General features: G+C 40.0%; 1 protein-coding gene across 1 annotated transcript; it reads right to left on the bottom strand.

Annotated features, from left to right (window-relative positions):
• Positions 1 to 4004: 4004 nt before the first annotated feature.
• Positions 4005 to 21362, bottom strand: ccdc58 (coiled-coil domain containing 58). Its single transcript, XM_034169468.1, has 5 exons — positions 21246 to 21362; positions 16226 to 16351; positions 15975 to 16121; positions 4397 to 4456; positions 4005 to 4286 (listed from the first exon to the last, which is right to left on the bottom strand). Exons 1-5 carry the CDS (start codon positions 21312 to 21314, stop codon positions 4236 to 4238), a joined length of 453 nt encoding a protein of 150 aa, XP_034025359.1. The 5' UTR covers positions 21315 to 21362; the 3' UTR covers positions 4005 to 4235.
• Between the last annotated feature and the right edge of the window lie 1032 nt (positions 21363 to 22394).

Consider the following 22394-nt stretch of genomic DNA (forward strand, 5'->3'; position numbering starts at 1 on the left):
TTGAGGTGCAGCTCCATCCAGAGATGGGAGAGGTGTGTTTCTGAAACCCTCCTGTCCTCTGCACCGGCAACATTTCCTGTATATTTGTTTTGTGAATATTGTAATTTGTGTCAGTAGCATGGCCCAAGCAGATGGTCACCCCTTTGAGTCTGGTCTGCTTGAGGTTTCTTCCTCAGAGGGAGTTTTTCCTTACCAGTGTCACCTGTGTGCTTGCTGTGGGGGTTGGTAAGGTTAGACTTTACTTGTGTGAAGTGCCTTGAGGCAACTTTGTTGTGATTTGGTAATATATAAATGAAAATAATTTTAAATTTATCAACTACTTACGCACGCATGTTCTAGCCGTTTGTGGCCGGGACGTGTGTGTGCACACGTTGTAACCATTTGTGGCTGGGATGTCCGTGTTCACGTTGTTGTGAAGACAAACCTGTTCAAGACAACCAGACCGCACACCTGCAGGTACTATGGACAGCACAGGCTGGCTGCAGAAATGATCACAGGCTGGTGCTCAGTCTGATACCCACTGTCAAGTCACGTCATCATGAATGTTTTGTTAAAGAGTCAAGGTCGCCATTCACTTCGTTTTTGTTTTGTTAGTTTCGGTTTTGTTTCATTCTTTTACGTGCTCAGGACTCACAGGATTTTCAGTGATGGGAGAAGTGGATGCTCATTCGTCCACCTTTTCTTGACGATTTGTGATTTTTTTTCCTTCGTTCAGCTATAGTCGTGTGCCGTGTGACCGGGCCCTAAGCCATATTTCCAGGTATTTGTGATAAAATGCTGTAAACGACAAACAGCCCTACACAGCTAGCAGCTGCAGCAAGTGCAGTTACAGATACTGCAAGAGACGCAGAGCTCAGCCTGCTGTCACTCAACGTGACCACTCCCCTAATCATACATAACCTTATGGCTTAAATCATCCTAAACTAAGACAGAAAAAAAAAAAAAAATCAAAATTCACCCTTTGTCCAGCTGTCATGGATTTGGAAACTATCTATTGAGACCAAATTTTTGTACCAGGCTGTAAACATGTTAATTTCTACTCTAAAGTTGCACATTTGGAACTTGCTCTCTTTTGGAGCCAGCCTCAAGTGGCCAGTCAAGGAACTGCAACTTTTTCTTCTTCCAGATGGGCTTCATCTGAGCCCACCGAAGCTTACCACTTGGTTTTGAGTGTTATACGTTCCCATTGGCTACTCAGGTTAAACCATTTCTATCAAGTGAGGGGTCGCTGAGCACTGTTTGATGGCCAAATTATCCTTTATTTCTTTGTCTTTTTCTTCCTCATGTATAAATTATAAAAGTAAAATATTTGGATTGCAGTTTTATGATTAAAAACATTTTCACTGAAATAAAACTGCCTCATGTTGTTGTATTTTGGAAAACAAACAGTAAACATTTTATTTTCAAATTCATTCATCAAACTTTAGTTTTCTAATATTAAAAGCACAAACAGTTATGTGGGGTAAAATTCAAAGCCAGTTTAATTTACAGACTACTGTAATGAATTTCTGTATTTGTAAAATTAACTTTTCATATTAATTTAATTTCGGGCTATGACTCTCAAACAGTAACAGAAAGGTTGACAGCAATGCCCAGATTTTAACTCTGTGTTTTGAACCTGTAACACAACTGAAAATTAAATTCCATTGTCAAATATTTTCAGTATATTGAATGACGCAACACATTCAAACACAATTATAAATGTGTTTCAATTAAAGCTCCAGAATTTTTTTCAGGCAAAATACTGCCAGCTGATATACTTATCTTACTGCTACACACTGATATTATCAAACGGTGTTACACTATTTGGTAGTCAGTGAGATATTTATGTATATATAGTGGGAAATATTTATTGGATTTCTGCTTTTATCAAAACATCCAAATATCATTATTGTTCATAACTGTCTGAGACAATAATCAACCGATTAATTACAGTGCATCCGGAAAGTATTCACAGTACTCCTGTAAAATACTGAGAGAATATAACCTGGTCAGATGAGACCAAAACGTAACTGTTTGGATGCCATAATACACATCACACAGTGCATCACTTTTTCCACATTTTATGTTGCAGCCTTATTCCAAAATTGAGTAATTATTTTTTTGCTCTCAAAATTCTACACACAACACCCCATGATGACAACATGAAAAAGTCAAATTTTTGTAAATTCATTAAAGATACAAAATCACATGTACCTAAGTATTCACACCCTTTGATCAATACTGTTGATGCACCTTTGGCAGCAATTACAGCCTCAAGTCTTCTTGAATATGTTGCCACAAGCTTGGTGCACCTATCTTTGGGTAGTTTTACCCATTCCTCTTTGCAGCACCTCTCAAGCTTCATCAGGTTGGATGGGGAGCGTCGGTGCACAGCCATTTTCAGATCTCTCCAGAGATGTTCAATCACATTCAGGTCTGGGCTCTGGCTGGACCACTGAAGGACAGAGTTGTCCTGAAGCCACTCCTTTGATATCTTGGTTGTGTGCTTAGAGTCATTGTCTTGCAGAAAGATGAACCATGAGTGACCCCAGTCTGAGGTCAAGAGCACTCTGGAGCAGGTTTTCATCCAAAATGTCTCTTTACATTGTTGCATTCATGTTTCTCTCAATCCTGACTAGTCTCCCAGTTCCTGCTGCTGAAAAACATCCCCACAGCATGATGCTGCCAACACCATGCTTCACTGTAGGGACGGTGCCCGATTTCCTCCAAACATGACGCCTGGCATTCACACCAAGGAGTTCAAACTTTGTCTCATCAGACCAGAATATTTTTTCTCTCATGGTCTGAGAGTCCATCAGGTATCTTTTGTCAAACTCCAGGTGGGCTATGTGCCTTTTACTAAGAAGTGGCTTTCGTCTGGCCACTCGACCATACAGGCCTGATTCCATCAGGTATCTTTTATCAAACTCCAGGTGGGCTATGTGCCTTTTACTAAGAAGTGGCTTTCGTCTGGCCACTCGACCATACAGGCCTGATTGGTGGATTGCTGCAGAGATAATTGTTCTTCTGGAAGGTTCTTCTCTCTCCACAGAGGAATGCTGGAGCTGCGACAGAGTGACCAATGGGTTCTTGGTCACCTCCCAGACTGTGGCCCTTTTCCCTCGATCGCTCAGTTAAGACTTGCAGCCAGCTCTGGCAAGAGTCCTGGTGGAACTGAACTTCTTCCATTTACGGATGATGGAGGCCACTGTGCTCAATGGGACCTTCAAGCAGCAGAAATGTTTCTGTACCCTTCCCCAGATTTGTGCCTTGAGACACTTCCTTTGACTTCATGCTTGGTTTGTGCTCTGACATGCACTGTCATCTGTGGGACCTTATATGTAGACAGGTGTGTGCCTTTCCAAATCGTGTCCAATCAACTGAATTTCTGAGGTGGACTCCAGTTAAGCTGTAGAAACATCTGAAGGATGACCGGTGGAAAGAAGATGGACCTGAGATCAATTTTGAGCTTCATGGCAAAGGCTGTGAATACTTACGTACACGTGATTTCTTAGTTGTAAAAACATGTAACTCCACAGTCCACATATTCATTATGCAAGTCCGGTGGACCAACAACATTCCTCTATTTGAATGGTGAGCAGTGACATTACATCTGTCATCCAATTCAAAGATGTGGTGTGTGTTTGTGTGCACATGTGCAACCTTGTTTAGGTGCCTTTCTGTCTGAAATAACATGTATGCAACACCATGAAGAAAAAAAAAAAGTATTTCAATGTAATATGGTAAATATGGCCCCCTCTGCATTGCATGGTTTTTGAACATGCTTGAAACGCTGCAATGCGATCTAAACTGACAAAAATGCATGATGTTATGCAGTGACTCGACACGTTAAAATAAGATTTACGTTTCTTTGTGGGTCTGGCAAAATAGGCATTCCTATCATGTCATTGTAGTGTACGGCTGGCTTTAGTGGATTAATCTCTCAGGTATGTAAAGAAACAAATTTTAACTCAAGAACATTCCAAATAACTAACTTTAAATTGAAATCAGACAACCATCAGTCACTTGAAAACATTTCATTAACCTTTAAAAAAAATTATTATTTTTGAACAATGCGAAAGAAGCACACAACACTGGTGGCAACAACAAACAATGGAATAGAGTTATTGTGGAGAGGAAGTCAGAGAGGTCTGGACCACGAGCAGCCTGGTGTCAGGATGCAGCACCATGACACAGTTTCAGCTCCAGTCCAGTTCAAGTCCTCAAGTGAAGCAGCTCCTCACAGCACAGCTTTACTTCACCTTTGGAGGCGTGTAATGGATTCTGCACCGTTCCCGGAATACCTTAAAGACGTGTAAAAACTATGGTGAGTACAATGCAGTAATATACGATCCAGTTTGTTAAACAACACCACTCAAGATAACATCACCACATGACAAAGCCGTGACTGTACCTTCAAACTTCTGTCATTGACAACTTCTTCAACATTCAACTCTGACTGCATCAGCTTTAGCTGGAGACAAGACCAGAAACAAATGTGGTCAAAATAAAAACTTAGTATGTCCAAATTATGACTTCAATAGTCATGTTTGACTTTCTTTTTTCATAATTATCATGTGTAACATTTATCACATACACTGCATCCAGAAAGTATTTACAGCACTTGTTTTCCACATTTGTTTGTTACATTATTCCAAAATTTTCAGATTTTTGCAATTAAAAAAACAAACAAAAACTAAGAAATCACATATACATAAGTATTCACAGCCTTTACCATGAAGTTCAAAATTGGGCTCAAGTGCATCCTGTGTCCACTGATCATCCTTGAGAAGTTTAATTGGAATCCACCTGAGGTAAATTCAGTTGACTGGACATGATTTAGAAAGGCGCACACCTGTCTACATATAAGGTCCCACAGTTGACAATGCATTTCAGAGCACAAATCAAGCATGAGGTCAACAGGGCTGTGAAATGAAAATTGTGTAATCCTGAAATCATGTTTAAAAGTACAATGTTTATTTTCCAGGGAGAAAAAAAAAAAAAAAATCTCACCATGTTTCCAGATGGTACAAAATGCAGTTCGCTTTTCCTGTTTCTTTTATCTTTTGGATGTGTTCATGAAGACTACTTTAAATTCAAGACAGTGCCATGGATTCTTGATTCATTATCAAACAGTTTCCACAGCCTTTCTCACCATCATCTTCTCTGTCCAATGTCGCTCCATGTCACAGACATACCGCAAAATTCTTCTTTTAAAATCTTGATAGCTCTAAAAGTATGCGATGTCCACACGGTACTTTGAGCTTAAGAACAGCGTTCACAAATATGGGAACCTCACTAAAGGTGCTATGTCATCTTCTGGAGACTTTTGGGAAATTCTCTGGTTATAAAGTCAACAGCAGTAAGAGTAACATATTATTGCTGAATAAAAAGGAGCGTGGCGTTACAACAGCATGGCTTCGTAGTAAAGGAGTGTGGGTACTAGACTGGACTGCCTGTAGTCCAGACCAGTCGCCCACTGAAAATGTGTGGTGCATTATGAAGTGCAAAAATGACAACGGAGACCCAGACTGTTGAACAACTGAAGTCGTACATCAAGCAAGAATGGGAAAGAATTCCACCTACAAAGCTTCAACAATTAGTGTCCTCAGTAACCAAATGCTTATTGAGTGTTGTTAGAAGGAAAGGTGATGTAACACAGTGGTAAACATACCACTGTCCCAACTTTTTTGAAATGGGTTGCAGGCATCCATTTCAAAATGAGCAAATATTTGCACAAAAACAATAAAGTTTATCAGTTTGAACATTAAATATCTTGTCTTTATGGTGTATTCAATTGAATATAGGTTGAAGAGGATTTGCAAATCATTGTATTCTGTTTTTATTTACATTTTACACAACGTTCCAACTTCATTGGAATTGGGGTTGTACAAACTCTGACGAACACAATTGCAGAGGACAACACTAACACCCCCCCCCCCCCCCAACCCCATGACGAAATCCACAGAATTCCATGGATCCGTGGAGTTTTTTTTTTTTTTTTTTTTTTTTCTTTAATATTTATTTCATTCATTTAAAAGAAAAACAGAAAAGCAAAAAACAAAAGCACCACAATACCAGAATGAAAAGGAGCAGAAAGAAGAACAAGTCTTATGATTTCTGCCCCTTTTAACAATACAATCTTTCAATATACAGCATCATAGTCAACATTATTTAACAGATTGCATTTCTTTAACTTGTCACATACCACTGACCCATTTCATAATTATGACCATTAATTAATAGATTACATCACTGACAGGTTACATTTAAACTTAAGACACTCCAAACATTATTAACAGTTTACTTTTTTTTTTTTTGACTTTCTTGCAGCCCACTGACTTACTTCATAGTTTCATACTTACTTAATACATCTAATTTAATATGTTTTTTAAATAATTTAAGCGACCTTAATTCTTTAATTTCTTTATTAAGATTGTTCCATAATTTGACACCATTTACTGCAATACTCCTTTCCTTTACTTTGGTTCTAAATCTTGGTTTTTTAAAGACTTCTATTCCTTTCAATTTATAACTACTTACTCTTTTTTCAAACATATTTTGAATGTTTGTTGGTAAAGTATTTTTATTAACTTGGTACATCGTTTGTAATATTTTCAAATCAACTAAATCATGAAATTTAAGTACCCTATACTTAATAAACAATGGATTAGATGAATCTCTAAAACCACTGTTACTAATCACTTTTAAAGCTCTTTTCTGCAAAATAAATAAAGGTTGTATATAGGTTGTATATGTTGATCCCCAGATTTCTACACAGTAAGTTAAATATGGGACAATCAATGAATTGTACAATGTTAATAAACCATAACTATTTAATGAATATTTTACTTTATGCAAAACAGCAATGGCTTTCGCTATTTTTCCTTTTATGTAATTTATGTGTGACTTCCATGTAAGATCTTCATCAATCATGACTCCTAAAAATTTCATTTCTTTTACCCTTTGTATATCCATTCCATCTATTTGTAATGACACATTATTTTCTTTCGCTCTATCATTAAACAATATGAAATTTGTCTTATTAATATTTAGTGACAATCTGTTTATATCAAACCAATGTTTAACTTTTTCCAACTCTGTATTTATCACTTGTGCTACTTCCTGTATATCTGATCCAGAGTAAAACAGCGTTGTATCATCAGCAAATAAAATGCTGCCAAGCACATTGGATACATTCACAAAATCATTGATATACAAAATAAACAGTTTGGGTCCAAGTACCGATCCTTGTGGTACTCCATAAATAATGTTACACAATTCTGATTTGGTATTATTTATCTGAACAAACTGTTTTCTATTTTCTAAGTAGCTTTTTACCCACTGATGTGCAACACCTCTTATTCCATATTGTTGTAACTTGTGGAGCAATCTTGAGTGGTCTATAACATCAAAAGCCTTTTTCAGGTCAATAAAAATACTTACAAAATAATCCTTATTATCTATTGTTGTTGATATTTTCTCTATTAGTTCCATAATTGCCATAGCTGTCGAATGTTTTGTTCTGAATCCATACTGAGCATTATTTAAAATATGATGTTTCTCAATAAATTTATCCAATCTTGTTACAAAAACTTTTTCCATAATTTTAGAAAACTGTGGAAGCAATGATACTGGCCTGTAATTAGAAAAATTATGTTTGTCTCCATTTTATATAATGGGACTACCTTAGCAATTTTCATTTCATCTGGAAAAACCCCAGTTGACAGAGACAGATTACAAATATAAGTAAATGGTTCAATAACAATTTCTATTATACTTTTTACAGTCATCATGTCTAAATCTTCATGGTCAGTTGATCTTTTGCTTACACAGTTTTTTACAATATTTCTTATTTCATCTTTTTCCACATTGTCCAGGAAAATACTATTGACCGTATTTACCAATGTACATAATTTATCTTCTATTATTGGTTTATTTCCCACCAGACTTGACCCTACATTTGAAAAATAATCATTAAACCCATTTGCAACTTCTTTTATATCACATATCTCTTTATTTTCCTTAACAAAGTAATTTGGAATAGTTTCTTTCGTTCCATCACTATCAATCACACTTTTTATAATTCCCCATGTTACCCTCATATTATCTTTACTCTTATTTAGTTTTTCACTGTAATAATCTTTTTTTTGTTTCCTAATTATTGTTAATAGTTTATTTTTATATTTTTTGTATTTATGTTCTGATTCCTTTGTTTGCAATTTTAAAAAGCACCTGTATAAATAGTTTTTCTTTGCACAAGCATTTTTTATTCCCTTTGTCAGCCATGGTTTATTTACTCTTTTCTTACTAATTTCAATTAATTTACAATTTTTATTGTATGATTTCATCAATATTTTCATAAATGAGTTATATGCTACATTAACATCACTGACATAAACTTCTTCCCAGTTTTGATTTTTAAGGTCATATTTTAATGCCTCTAAGGCTTTTACTGACTTATCTCTTTTAAAGTTTATATCAGTTTTTTTGTTGTACCTATTTTTATATTTAAATATTGAAAAAATTGGTAAATGGTCGCTAATATCTGTCATGAAGATCCCATTCTTGATAATTTCATCTGTTCTGTTTGTAAATATATTATCAATTACCGTTGCACTTTGCGATGTAATTCTGGTTGGTTTTGTTATCAAGGGGAATAACCCCAAACTATACATTGTATTCACAAAATCACTTGATCTTTGGCAGCTGGAGCTTTCTATGTTAATATTAAAGTCCCCACACATAAAAAGCGTTTTGTTTTTAATTTGATGGAATAATTCAATTATTTTATCTGTAAATTTCACAACACAAGAATCTGGTGCTCTGTATACACAACTAACTAAAATATTCTTAGATGTTTCATGTACAAGTTCCACTGTTACAATTTCTATGACATCATTCATAATTGTCATTTCTTCAACAATTGTACACATCAGATCTGTTTTTGTATACAGAGCAATACCACCGCCTTTTTTATATCTTCTGTTTACAAAATACAGCTCATATCCCTCCATTTGAACTTCATCCATGAGATCATCTTTAAGCCAAGATTCAGTGATTGCAACAATACTAAATCTATTTTTAAACTGATTTAAATAATCTTTTATTTGTGACATTTTACAATACAAGCTTCGACTGTTTATATGTATGAGTGACAGGGTATCTTCTGCAATTTTTTCACTATTCAGCTGTTCTACTGTATAATACTCACAACCAATCGTTTTTAAGTCAAATATACTTTCATCAATATTAGTGTCTATGTCATATATTTTATCCTCTGTTTCCATGTTTGATCTGATTTTTTGTTGGTCCAATTACCAACAGATGTTATATTTGATTGTCTATTCAGGTCTGTATTTCGTAAGGTCCTCCATGTTTTTGATTTGTATACCGTTTGTTCCTTCTTTCACTCTAATCCACACCCTACAATTCCAGACCCATGTAGCAACAATATGTTTCTGTTTTCTTAGTAGTCTTGCTTCCCTAGCAATATCTGCATTTTTTTTTGTTAGATGCTCATTTATATAGACACTCGTTCCTTTCAAATTCTTTGCCTGTCTTAATAACTCATATTTATATTTTCTGCTTGTAAATCGTATAACAATGTTAGATAGTTTATTTTTTCTATCTTTAGTTGGAATAGTATAACAGTCTGATATTGTATCTTGATGGATGACAACACCTTTTTGATATAAAAAGTTTGTAACTTGTTGTTCCAATGATTGTCTTTCTTCAGGTGCTGCATTCTCCCCACTGGTTCCACCAGAATCCACCACCCTTGCATATGTCCGATGCCTTGTTTCTAGTCCAGATATTATAACGTCATCTTTTCTAGTAAATTGTTCAAGTTCATCTACACGTTGCTCAAGTTTCTTAATGATCTTGTCCTTCTCTTTAACCAGATTTTGGAGTTCTTTTCACAGCGCTGAGTCAACAGAATTGTCTGTAGACCTCTGAGACAGAACAGTCTTGAGGCACAAATCTGGGGAAGGGTACAGAAACATTTCTGATGCATTGAAGGTCCAAATGAGCACAGGGACCTCCATCATCTGTAAACTGAAGAAGTTCGGATCCACCAGGACTCTTCCTAGAGCTGGCAGACGGTCTAAACTGAGCAATCAGGGGAGAAGTGCCACGAACCCCATGGTCACTCTGTCAGAGCATTGTCCTCTCTCTACAGAGGAATGCTAAAGAGAGGAGAACCTTATAGAAGGACAACCATTTCTGCAGGAATTCACCAATCAGGCCTGCATGGTAGAGTGGCCAGACGGAAGCCATTCCTTCGTAAAAGGCCCATGGCAGCCTATCTGGACTTTGCCAAAAGGCACCTGAAGGACTCTCAGACCATGAGAAACAAAATTCTCTGGTCTGATGAGACAAAGATTGAACTCTTTGGCATGAAAGCCAGGCATCATGTTTGGAGGAAACCAGGCACCATCCCTACAGTCACGCATAGGATGTTTTTCAGTGCCAGGAACTGAGAGACGAGTCAGGAATGAGGGAAAGATGAATGCAGCAATGTACAGAGACATCCTGGATGAGACTTGCTCCAGAGTGCTCTTGACAGACTGGGGTGAAGAGTCATCTTTCAGCAGGACAATGACCCTAAGCACACAGCCAAGATATCAAAGGAGTGGCTTCAGAACAACTCTGTGAATGTCCTTGAGTTTTACAGGAAGTTATGATGACGTCACACGTTCACTATGACAGTGAACGTGTTCATGCCGGCGCACAGAGTTGCAGTGGCTAAGTGCTTTAGAGGATGGTGCTATGTGTGGATGTTTATGTACATGTCGTCTTTAATTTTGGGTACGTTATGTCGAGCGAATAACACCTACAACAGACATGATCTTCTTAAGATCGGATTTCGCAATGAACAACAGCTGACAAATGAGTTCATCAAAACACATAAGATTCCAGTGGAGCTAGCAAGGAGCCCTGGCTCTCCGTGGATTACTATTCCAGCAAGGAGGAAGTACAGGAGACATCGAGAAAGAAGGCAGAAGCGAAGCTGCCGAGCTGGCGCGCTAGTAAGGCTGCGGAGGCAGCCACTTCGACCACCACTTCCCAGCCTATTTCTAACGAATGCAAGATCCCTTGCGAACAAAATGGAAGAGTTAAGATTACACACTGCAGTAAACAACACCGTGAAGGATGCATGCATTCTGCTCATCACAGAGACGTGGCTTCAGAGTTCAATTCCGGACTCTGCTATCGAGATAGCAGGCTTCAATACACAGCGCCATGACAGAACGTCAGATTCTGGTAAGAACAGGGGAGGGGGGCTTTGCGTGTATGTTAACAGCAACTGGTGTACCAACACTGTGACGGTGGAAAGTCATTGCTCTCCAGACTTAGAATATCTGACTGTTAAATGCAGGCCCATTTATCTACCACGGGAGTTTATGGTTGTCATGATCACAGCTGTGTACAACCCCTGGCAAAAATTATGGAATCGCCGGCCTCAGAGGATGTTCATTCAGTTGTTTAATTTTGTAGAATAAAAGCAGATCACAGACACGACACAAAACTAAAGTCATTTCAAACGGCAACTTTCTGGCTTTAAGAAACACTAAGAAGTCAGGAAAAAAAAAAATTGTGGCAGTCAGTAACGGTTACTTTTTTAGACCAAGCAGAGGGAAAAAAAAAAATGGAATCACTCAATTCTGAGGAAAAAATTATGGAATCATGAAAAACAAAAGAACGCTCCAACACATCACTAGTATTTTGTTGCACCACCTCTGGCTTTTATAACAGCTTGCAGTCTCTGAGCCATGGACTTAATGAGTGACAAAACAGCACTCTTCATCGATCTGGCTCCAACTTTCTCTGATTGCTGTTGCCAGATCAGCTTTGCAGGTTGGAGCCTTGTCATGGACCATTTTCTTCAACTTCCACCAAAGATTTTCAATTGGATTAAGATCCGGACTATTTGCAGGCCATGACATTGACCCTATGTATCTTTTTGCAAGGAATGTTTTCACAGTTTTTGCTCTATGGCAAGATGCATTATCATCTTGAAAAATGATTTCATCATCCCCAAACATCCTTTCAATTGATGGGATAAGAAAAGTGTCCAAAATATCAATGTAAACTTGTGCATTTATTGATGATGTAATGACAGCCATCTCCGCAGTGCCTTTACCTGACATGCAGCCCCATATCATCAATGACTGTGGAAATTTACATGTTCTCTTCAGGCAGTCATCTTTATAAATCTCATTGGAACGGCATCAAACAAAAGTTCCAGCATCATCACCTTGCCCAATGCAGATTCGAGATTCATCACTGAATATGACTTTCATCCAGTCATCCACAGTCCACGACTGCTTTTCCTTAGCCCATTGTAACCTTGTTTTTTTTCTGTTTAGGTGTTAATGATGGCTTTCATTTAGCTTTTCTGTATGTAAATCCCATTTCCTTTAGGCGGTTTCTTACAGTTCGGTCACAGACGTTGACTCCAGTTTCCTCCCATTCGTTCCTCATTTGTTTTGTTGTGCATTTTCGATTTTTGAGACATATTGCTTTAAGTTTTCTGTCTTGACGCTTTGATGTCTTCCTTGTCTACCAGTATGTTTGCCTTTAACAACCTTCCCATGTTGTTTGTATTTGGTCCAGAGTTTAGACACAGCTATCTGTGAACAACCAACATCTTTTGCAACACTGCGTGATGATTAACCCCCTTTAAGAGTTTGATAATCCTCTCCTTTGCTTCAATTGACATCTCTCGTGTTGGAGCCATGATTCATGTCAGTCCACTTGGTGCAACAGCGCTACAAAGTGTGATCACTCCTTTTTAGATGCAGACTAATGAGCAGATCTGATTTGATGCAGGTGTTAGTTTTGAGGATGAAAATTTACAGGGTGATTCCATAATTTATTCCTCAGAATTGAGTGAGTCCATATTTTTTTCCCTCTGCTTGGTCTAAAAAAGTAACCGTTACTGACTGCCACAATTTTTTTTCTTGATTTCTTATAGTGTTTATTAAAGCCAGAAAGTTGCCATTTGAAATGAGTTTAGTTTTGTGTCATGTCTGTGATCTGCTTTTTTTCTACAAAATTAAACAACTGAATGCACATCCTCCGAGGCCGGTGATTCCATAATTTTTGCCAGGGGTTGTATATACCACCAGACGCTAATGTTAGCGCAGCCATTGGACTATTGCATGCAAACATTCCCAACAAGCAGAGCACGCATCAAACCTGAAGACAGCACTCCCTAAATTACACCAACATGTTAAGTGTGCTACTAGGGGAGATAACACTCTGGACAAGGTGTATTCCAACATTAAGCTGGGCTACAGGGCAAGGCCACTTCCACACCTGGGCCAGTCTGACCACCTGTCCTTGTTGCTAATCCCTGCATATGCCCCCCTCAGAAAAACTGCTTCCATCATCACAAAGACTGTTGCAGCATGGCCAGAGGGTGCCTCCCAGCAGCTGCAGGACTGCTTTGAGAGGACAGACTGGGGGTTTTTCGAACATCATGACCTGGAGGTGTTCACGGACAGGGTTCTGTGCTATATCAAACACTGCATAGACACTGTCACAGTGAACAAATATATCCGGGTCTACCCCAACCAGAAGCCCTGGATGACAAGGAGGGTCCAGTGGCTGCTGAAGGAGAGGAACACCGCCTGGAGGTCCGGCAATAGAGACCACTACAGCACGGCCCGAGCCAACCTGAAGAGGGGCATCAGGGAGGCCAAGGTGGACTATAGGAGGAGGATAGAGGACCACCTGAGTAGCAACAACAGCAGGCAGGTGTGGCAGAGAATTCAACATCTAACCAACTACAGGACCAACCTTGGAGCTGCTGAAGGTGACCCTGGGCTGGCAGAGGAGCTGAACAGCTTCTTTGCCCGTTCTGAGGTCGCAGTGTCAGAGGTGGCACCACAACATCCCCATTCAGCCAACAGCAGCGTAAACCTCATTGTGGTGGAACATGAGGTGAGGCGTGTGCTGCGGGCTGTAAACCAAAGGAAGGCCACTGGTCCTGATGGTGTCCCTGGACGTGTGCTGAAGGACTGTGCAGACCAGTTGGTTGGAATTTTTACAAAGATCTTTAATAGGTCCCTGGCACAGTCCATTGTCCCACCCTGCCTGAAATCCTCAACCATAATCCCCCTTCCCAAGAAACCCCCCATTGCAGGGCTTAATGACTACCGACCAGTGGCACTAACACCAGTGGTGATGAAGTGCTTTGAGAAACTGGTCCGTAGTCACATCATAGCAGCCCTCCCCCCCAGTATTGATCCCCACCAGTTTGTCTATAAGGCAAACCGATCCACAGAGGACACTGTAGCCATAGCACTCCACACTGCACTTTCCCACCTGGAGCAGCAGGGGAGCTATGTGCGAATGCTCTTTGTGGATTATAGCTCTGCTTTTAACACCATCCTCCCTCATAGGCTGGTGGCCAAGCTGAGGGACTTGGGGCTGCCACAAAATACCTGTATGTGGATTGACAGCTTCCGCTCTGACTGCAGACAAAGGGTTAGAGTTGGCCATTATACATCCACGGCCCTAAGCCTCAGCACCGGCTCTCCCCAGGGCTGTGTGCTGAGTCCCTTACTCTACTCCCTTTATACACACGACTGTTTACCTGTCCATCACAGTAACACCATTGTGAAGTTCGCTGACGACACCACAGTGGTGAGGCTCATCTCCAGGGGGGAGATGAATCGGCCTACAGAGAGGAGGTGGAGCAGCTTTCAACACGGTGCAAGGCTAACAACCTGCTCCTCAACACAGCAAAAACTAAAGAACTCATTATTGACTATAGGAGGAAGAAAACGGAGGTCACACCACTATTTATAAATGTGGACTGTGTGGAGAGGGTAGCAGACTTTCGCTTTCTATGAGTACACATTGAAGAAGGCCTGTCCTGGAGCGTGAACACTACTGAGCTGCTGAAAAAGGCCCAGCAGAGACGGTACTTCCTGAGACTACTCAGGAGGAATAACATCACACAACATCTGCTGGTGACCTTTTACCATGCCTGCATAGAGAGCATTTTAACATACTGCATGGGCGTATGGTATACAAGCTGCACAGTGGCTCAGAGGAAAAGCGCTCCAGGGGGTCATCAATACTGCCCAAAGGATTGTCGACTGCCCTCTCACCACACTGGAAGAGCTACACAATGACCGTGGTCTCAAAAAAGCTAAGAACATTATCAAGGACATACACAATCCAGGTCACTCCCTGTTTGAACTGTTACCATCAGGAGGAAGAAGGTACAGGTCACTGAATGTAAGGACAAACAGACTCAAACACAGCTTTTATCCATCTGCAATAACTGTCCTCAATGCCATTAGAGGATAATAACAGTGTGACCGTGCCAACTATGTATGTGGAGGTGTGTGTGGTGTGAATGTATGTATGCATGTGAACTAGTAATTTAAGTTTTTAAATAGTTTTTATATATTTATATACACAGGAATGTTGCACTGACCAGAAAGCACATTAAATTTCGTTGTACATATTACAAGGACAATAAAGACCTATTCTATTCTATTCTAACATCTCTCGAGAGATCTGAAAATGTCTGTGCACTGACGCTCCCCATCCAACCTGATGGAGCTTGACAGGTGCTGCAAAGAGGAATGGGCAAAACTGCCTAAAGATAGATTCACCAAACTTGTGGCTTCATATTCAAAAAGACTTGAGGCTGTAATTGCTGCCAAATGTGCATCAACAAAGTATTGATCAAAGGGCGTGAGTACTTATGTACATGTGATTTCTTAGTTTTTTATTTTTAATAAATTTGAAAAAATATCCCCCCCAAAATTTCATGTTGTCATTATGGTGTGTTGTGAGTAGAATTTTGAGGAGGAAAAAATAATTTACTCCATTTTGGAATAAAGCTGTAACATAACAAAATATGGAAAAAGTGAAGTGCTGTGAATACTTTCCGGATGCACTGTATGGCACCCTGTACAGAGCACTGTAGTGTTTGTGGAGTTCACAAGTTCAGCAAGACTTACTTTGGTCTGCTCCTTTCTGAGCTGTTTGATAAGCTCCAAGTTGTCATTATCTTTTGCTCGTTCTTCACGCAGTTGTCCCACCACCTCAGATGTCTGGGCGATACAACTCTTGATAGCTTTGTCCCTTCTTTGATGAGCCTCCATCATCTGTGGTGCACATGGACAATACAGGTCTACAACCATCATCACTGGAAAATGACTAAGTTCTTTCTACTTTCATTTCTTCAGTGCTCATAGTGAAGAATACTCACAGATTCATAGAGCTCTTTGCATCTTTGTGTTGCATCCACTTTGTCAGAGAAGGAAACTGTGGGCACGGTGGTGTTCAGGGCATACACAATACGATCATCTATGGTCCGCATTACCTTCAAAACCTCCTGAGAAACATACACACAAAATCAGGTACAAATTCAGAGAAACCAGAAAATGAACAAGATATTCTAATTTTTTTTATTTTTGGCTTTCAGCTGCCCCAGGATCCTCACGGTCATCACAACAAACAAAGTAAAGATCTGCATCAGGATTTGGCACATAATCCATTCCATAAGACATGAAATGTTTCTGATGACCCAGCTTACACATAACTCTATTTTGGAGGAGTTGGTAGCAAGACTGACATTTGAAACACTTTGCAAAGCTCGTCCATGGGAATAACACTACGACAGCCTTCCACTGGAGTGGAATGTAGGAAAGGTTATGGGGGTTGGGGAGTGTGAAAAGCTGTTTGGAGTTCCAGAAAAGATGAAACCACAATGCTCACTTGGTCAAGGTGCTGCTGAAACTCTTATGAAACCAAGGTGTCCCCATATTCAAAATAAAGCCTGTTGCACAATGCTGCATGTGCATGACGGCTGCACCACTGAAGTCATTTTCAGGTGAAGGCAGAAGAAAACCTCATAAAAAAAACTTGTGTAAAACTTCTTTGTCTCAATGTTTCTGTGTAGGCTCTCAGTTGTTCAGGTGGTTTCCATAGTAGAGAAGCTTGAATCTTCGACTGGACTGGGTTGCTTGACGTGAGGACGTGTCGCTTCATTCTTGCTCTGGTAGTCTGACTTCTGTCTTGACTCTTGTAGAGAAGAATAAACAGAAGCCACAAAAGCTGGAGTTTTAAACCTAACCAGACCCCTCCTACCGAGAGGCAGACTGCTATAGGCTAGTGATTAAACAATAGCTCTAATTAGCACCTACTGTGCTCTAGTTAGCACCCTCCTAATGACAGGGCAGCTGTCCCTCCTAATGATGGGACGGACGCCTCTCCTGATGGCTCCCTTGACGACTCTGCTGATGACATGAATGACTCATTATCATGAACAAAAGACTGAAACTGCTTTGACCTGAGTACCCCATTGTAAACAGGGGACAAAGTGTGTCTCAGACCCCCTCCCCGGTTAAGGCTGGGTTTCAACTGTTTCACACAGAATGCCTCCTTGACACCTCTCTCAAACCATTTATTCTCTCTGGCTAAGATTTTAACTTCCCTGTCCTCAAACGTGTGGTTAGTGTCTTTAAGGTGGAGATGAACTGCAGACTGAGGTCCACTGGTGCCCTTTCTGCGGTGCTGGTATAGCCTTTTGTGTAAAGGTTGCTTAGTCTCACCTATGTAGTGTTCGTTACAGTTTTCCTGACATCTGATAGAATACAAAACATTGCTCTGTTTGTAACTAGGGATCCTGTCCTTAGGGTGAACTAATTTCTGTCTCAAGGTGTTAATCGGTTTAAAGTAAACTGGGATTTTGTGCTGTCTGAAGATCCTCTGTAGTTTTTCCCCTACTCCTGCTAAATAAGGGAGAGGCACTCTTCTTCTTGTCTCCGTCTCCTGTATATCTGGTCTCATTGTTCTCTGGGACTTCTGCACTTTGTCCAGGGACCACTGTGGGTACCCACATACTGTGAGGGCTTTCCGGACAAGCTGTTGTTCTTTAGCCCTTCCCTCTGCAGTTGTGGGCACCTGTAGGGCTCTGTGTTGAAGAGTCCTGATCACCCCGAGCTTGTGTTCAAGGGGGTGGTTTGAGCTAAAGAGCAGATATTGGTCAGTGTGAGTGGATTTTCTGTAAACCTGTCTGGAGTTGCCTGTTCTCTCCAATCGTAACATCACAGTCCAAGAAGGCTAAATGGTTGTTTCTGGCATCCTCATGTGTGAACTTGATATTGGAGTCCACCGAGTTGATGTGTTCTGTAAAGTCCTCAACCTCCTGTTGCTTGATTTTAACCCATGTGTCATTGACATATCTGAACCAGTGGCTGGGAGGGATGCCCGTGAAAGACATCAAGGCTGTCTTCTCCACTCACTCCATGTACAGATTGGCCACAATGGGGGATACTGGAGACCCCACCGCACAACCATGGATCTGCCTGTAGTAATACCCCCTAAACAGGTATTGGTGTTATGGTGTTAAGACAGATCTCCAAGAGTTGGCAGATGTGGTCTGGTGTGAGTTTGGTCCTTTCAAGTAAAGACACATCCTCCAGCAGTCTCTGCCTCACAGCTGAGATGGCCTCAGTGGTGGGGATGCAGGTGAACAATGATGTCACATCAAATGACACCATAGTTTCATCTGCCTCCAGCTGCAGGACCTTGATCTTGTTCACAAAATCTTGTGTGTTCTCCACATGGTGGTCTGAGTTACCCACTAGAGGAGCCAAAATCCACTTGAGGTGCTTGGCCAAATTGTACGTGATGGAATCTGTGCTACATACAACAGGCCTGAGTGGCACGTCCTGTTTGTGGATTTTGGGCAGTCCATAGATGCATGGAGTGGCGTCCCAGGGTACAGTCTGTAGTATGCCTGCCTGTCGATGAGTACCTCTTTCTCCAGGTTTTGGAGGTAGCTAATGATTTTCTTCTTATAGCCGCTCGTGGGGTCTCTCTTCAGACGTTCGTATGTATTGGAGTCACTGAGCAAGTTGTTGATCTTGGCCTCGTAGTCCGATGTGTTCAGGACCACCGTGCATCTGCCTTTATCCGCTGGCAGGATAAGGATGCTTTGGTCCTTCTGCAGTGCTGACAAAGCTTTCCGTTCTTCTCCTGTGATGTTGGATGGAGGAGGCTTAGCACTGTTCAGCACTGCTGTGACTCTTAGTCAGAGGTCCCCAGCTTCTAACTCTGACAAACTTATGTTTAATGGCTGACTCTACTGCAGTGATGTAATCTACTATCGGTATATGTTTAGGGGTCACTGAGAAATTTAGTCCTTTAGCGAGCACATCCTTTTCTGTCTGTATAAGAACCCTGTCGGAGAGATTCTTTACCCAATTTTCCCTGTTGTCACTAATTTGTCTGGGGGTATCTTTAAAACTACTCCCACTGAAAGTACACCTTTTCTGCACTAAAAGGTTGTAAAACTTCCTGATTTGCCACTCCTTACTTTTTAAATGCTCAGCCATTTGAATTTTAACTATGAACTTTATGATCTTATTATTGGCCTCTTCACCCACTAAAGTTTCTAACCTGGCAGCCCACCTGGAGTTTTCCAAAAGGCACCTGAAGGACTCTCAGACCATGAAAAACAAAATTCTCTGGTCTGATGAGATAAAGATTGAACTCTTTGGCTTGAATGCCAGGCGTCATGTTGGGAGGAAACCAGATACCATCCCTACAGTGAAGCATGGTGGTGGCAGCATCATGCTGTGGGGATGTTTTTCAGTGGCAGGAACTGGGAGACTAGTCAGGATTGAGGGAAAGATGAATCCAGCAATGTACAGAGACATCCTGGATGAAAACCTGCTCCAGAGTGGTCTTGACCTGAGACCGGGGTGATGGTTCATCCTTCAGCAGGACAATGACCCAAAGAACACAGGCAAGATATCAAAGGAGTGACTTCAGGACAACTCTGTGCATGTCCTTGAGTGGCCCAGCCAGAGCTCAGACGTGAATCTAATTGTACATCTCTGGAGAGATCTGAAAATGGCTGTGAACCGATGCTCTCCATCCAACTTGATAGAGCTTGAGAGGTGCTGCAAAAAAGGAATGAACAAAACTGCTCAAAGACAGATACACCAAGCTTGTGGCATCATATTCAAGAAGACTGTAATTCAAGAAGACTGTAAAAAGGCTGTAATTGCTGCCAAATGTGCATAAAAAAGTATTGAGCAAATCATGTGAATACATATGTACCTATGATTTCTTAATTTTTTATTTTTAATACATTTGTAAAAAATAAATAAAAAAACATGTTTCATTCTGGGGTGTTGTGAGTAGATGTTTGAGGGGGAAAAAAGAATTTACTCCACTTTGGAATAAGGACAAAACTGAAGTACTGTGAATACTTTCCAGATGTACTGTATATTGGCCCTGAGGTCCATATGTCTGGATTCCATCTTGTGAACCTGGACAGGATGCCAGTCCAACACAGGTTACTTCCCCAGCCAAGTCCAGTATTCATTTACAGCTGGGTGGACTAGGTCAATGCAGATCAATTGTCTTTTCCAAGGACAGACAGATTACATAAGCAGGAACTGAATCCAGGTCCACATTATTTCCAGCCCAGCTCTTTATCCACTGTGCTACCTGCTCTGCATTGCTTCGAGGTAACATTATAAAATAGTTTACAAGTTTTGAGATTGGCTTTGTGTGGTCGTCAGCACACAAGCTCTTTTCCAGTAACTTCATTTCCTACACAAATACCGAAGTTTACGACATGTTAGTTTGATTTGTTTTTCATCGCATGTCCTGCTCATTACTGTGCATGCAAACGTCATGATCACAATGATCAAATCATATATTATGCAGCCCTAAAACATAGTAATAATTGGATTTGGACTACTACCTTTGTGCCATGTTGCGCTAGTTCCCCTGATCATCTGGAGACATTTCTCACTTCTTCCTGGCTCAGGTGTCTTGCTTAGAATCATGTAAATGCTGCAACCAACAGCACAACAGTTTTTGAGCATAAGACAAACTGAACAATGCCTTTTTTTTTTTTTACCCTTTGAACTGGTTGCTATGGTGTGCATGCATTGTGGGATGGGACTTTTTCCATGTGCTTTTCAAAGCCCTTGATTAAGGTAGTGTTTGTCAACCTACATTTGGCCTCCAGGCGCTGTACAGTGAGGGCACACTGGTCCTGGGGGCTAGATTGTGTCTAATCATAATTAAGTTGGAGGACTCGTGACTTCTTTTGTTCACTGTGAACTCCAGTTTCATTTCAATTCAACTGCTCACTGAAAAACAAACGTGGAAAACAAACAGTTCGGCCTGAGAACTGTCGGCACGCTGTCTACCATTCAGTGACACGTTTGTAAAAATGCACTAACGCTGCGTTTTAAAATTACCTGGAACATTGAAAAGTCCTCACAGCTTAAAGTTCCATCGGGCGTTAAAGTTCCACCGGGCACCGCCATAGTGGTGAGCTGGGTCCTTTCTAGCGACAAGGGCAGGCTGTCCAAGACAGTGCCTGAACCATTCCGAATAATGTGATAAAAAAAACCGTCATATTCTGTCTAATAACGCGGCAGAAAACAGCACACAACAATATCATGGCTTGGGTCTATTCATCCAGAATGTCAGTCTTGTAACAACATGTTATATTTTATAAACACATAAATCTTGACTAAAATTGTTGTTAACTTTGTAATTAATGGATTTTTTTTTTTTGGCTTAATGACAAAGACTTGTCAATAAATGTCTACCTAAAATGTTGAATTAAATGTTTTGAGGACTAAAGTATGCTTTCGCGGGGTACACTCTGAACAGGACGCCAGACTGTGTCTTTAAATATTAAATGAATAATTTGACATGAATGGGCATTCCGGAACCTTCCAGCAGATGGCAGCATTCTGTGGGTGCAACACTGCACGTAATGTCGTCCTTTTCATGCGGAGCCCAAGAGAAAACAAAGCTTTTGAAACATTTCAGAGTAGTATTTTGAGTATGCCACGAGGAATTTGCAGTAACCGAGAAAACGTTTTATTATATGGCTGCAACAGTACGCGCGCTCTGATGAAAGTCATAGGATTTAAATTATATTTTACCCAGTTTACCAGTAAAAATAGTTAAATTATGATTTAATGTTTGGGTGGGCCACATAAGATTTTCAGGTTTCAAAGTGGGCTTTACATTAAATGGCTGGAGTAATAATAATAATAATAATAATAATAATAATAATAATAATAATAATAATAATAATAATAACAATAATAATAATAATAATAATAATGCCAACAGCTTTTATTAAAAAAAAAATAAATCTCTATTCCATTGTAATATCATAAGTTGAATTTCAAGGCATTTCTGTTTGATGTCATGAAGTGGGATTATTTAAAAATTTAGAGAAAGAGATCAAATGGAAAATATCAATGAGAAATATCAATGAGAAAATAGTTTAATTTCTTATAATAAATAAATAAATGAATTAAAAACCTTTTGCATTGAATTTACTTTTTTCCTTCCTTCAAGTAAAAGTTTAAACAAAAACACCCGGA

Source organism: Thalassophryne amazonica, chromosome 1 (assembly GCF_902500255.1).
Source record: "Thalassophryne amazonica chromosome 1, fThaAma1.1, whole genome shotgun sequence".
NCBI classification, from domain to species: domain Eukaryota; kingdom Metazoa; phylum Chordata; class Actinopteri; order Batrachoidiformes; family Batrachoididae; genus Thalassophryne; species Thalassophryne amazonica.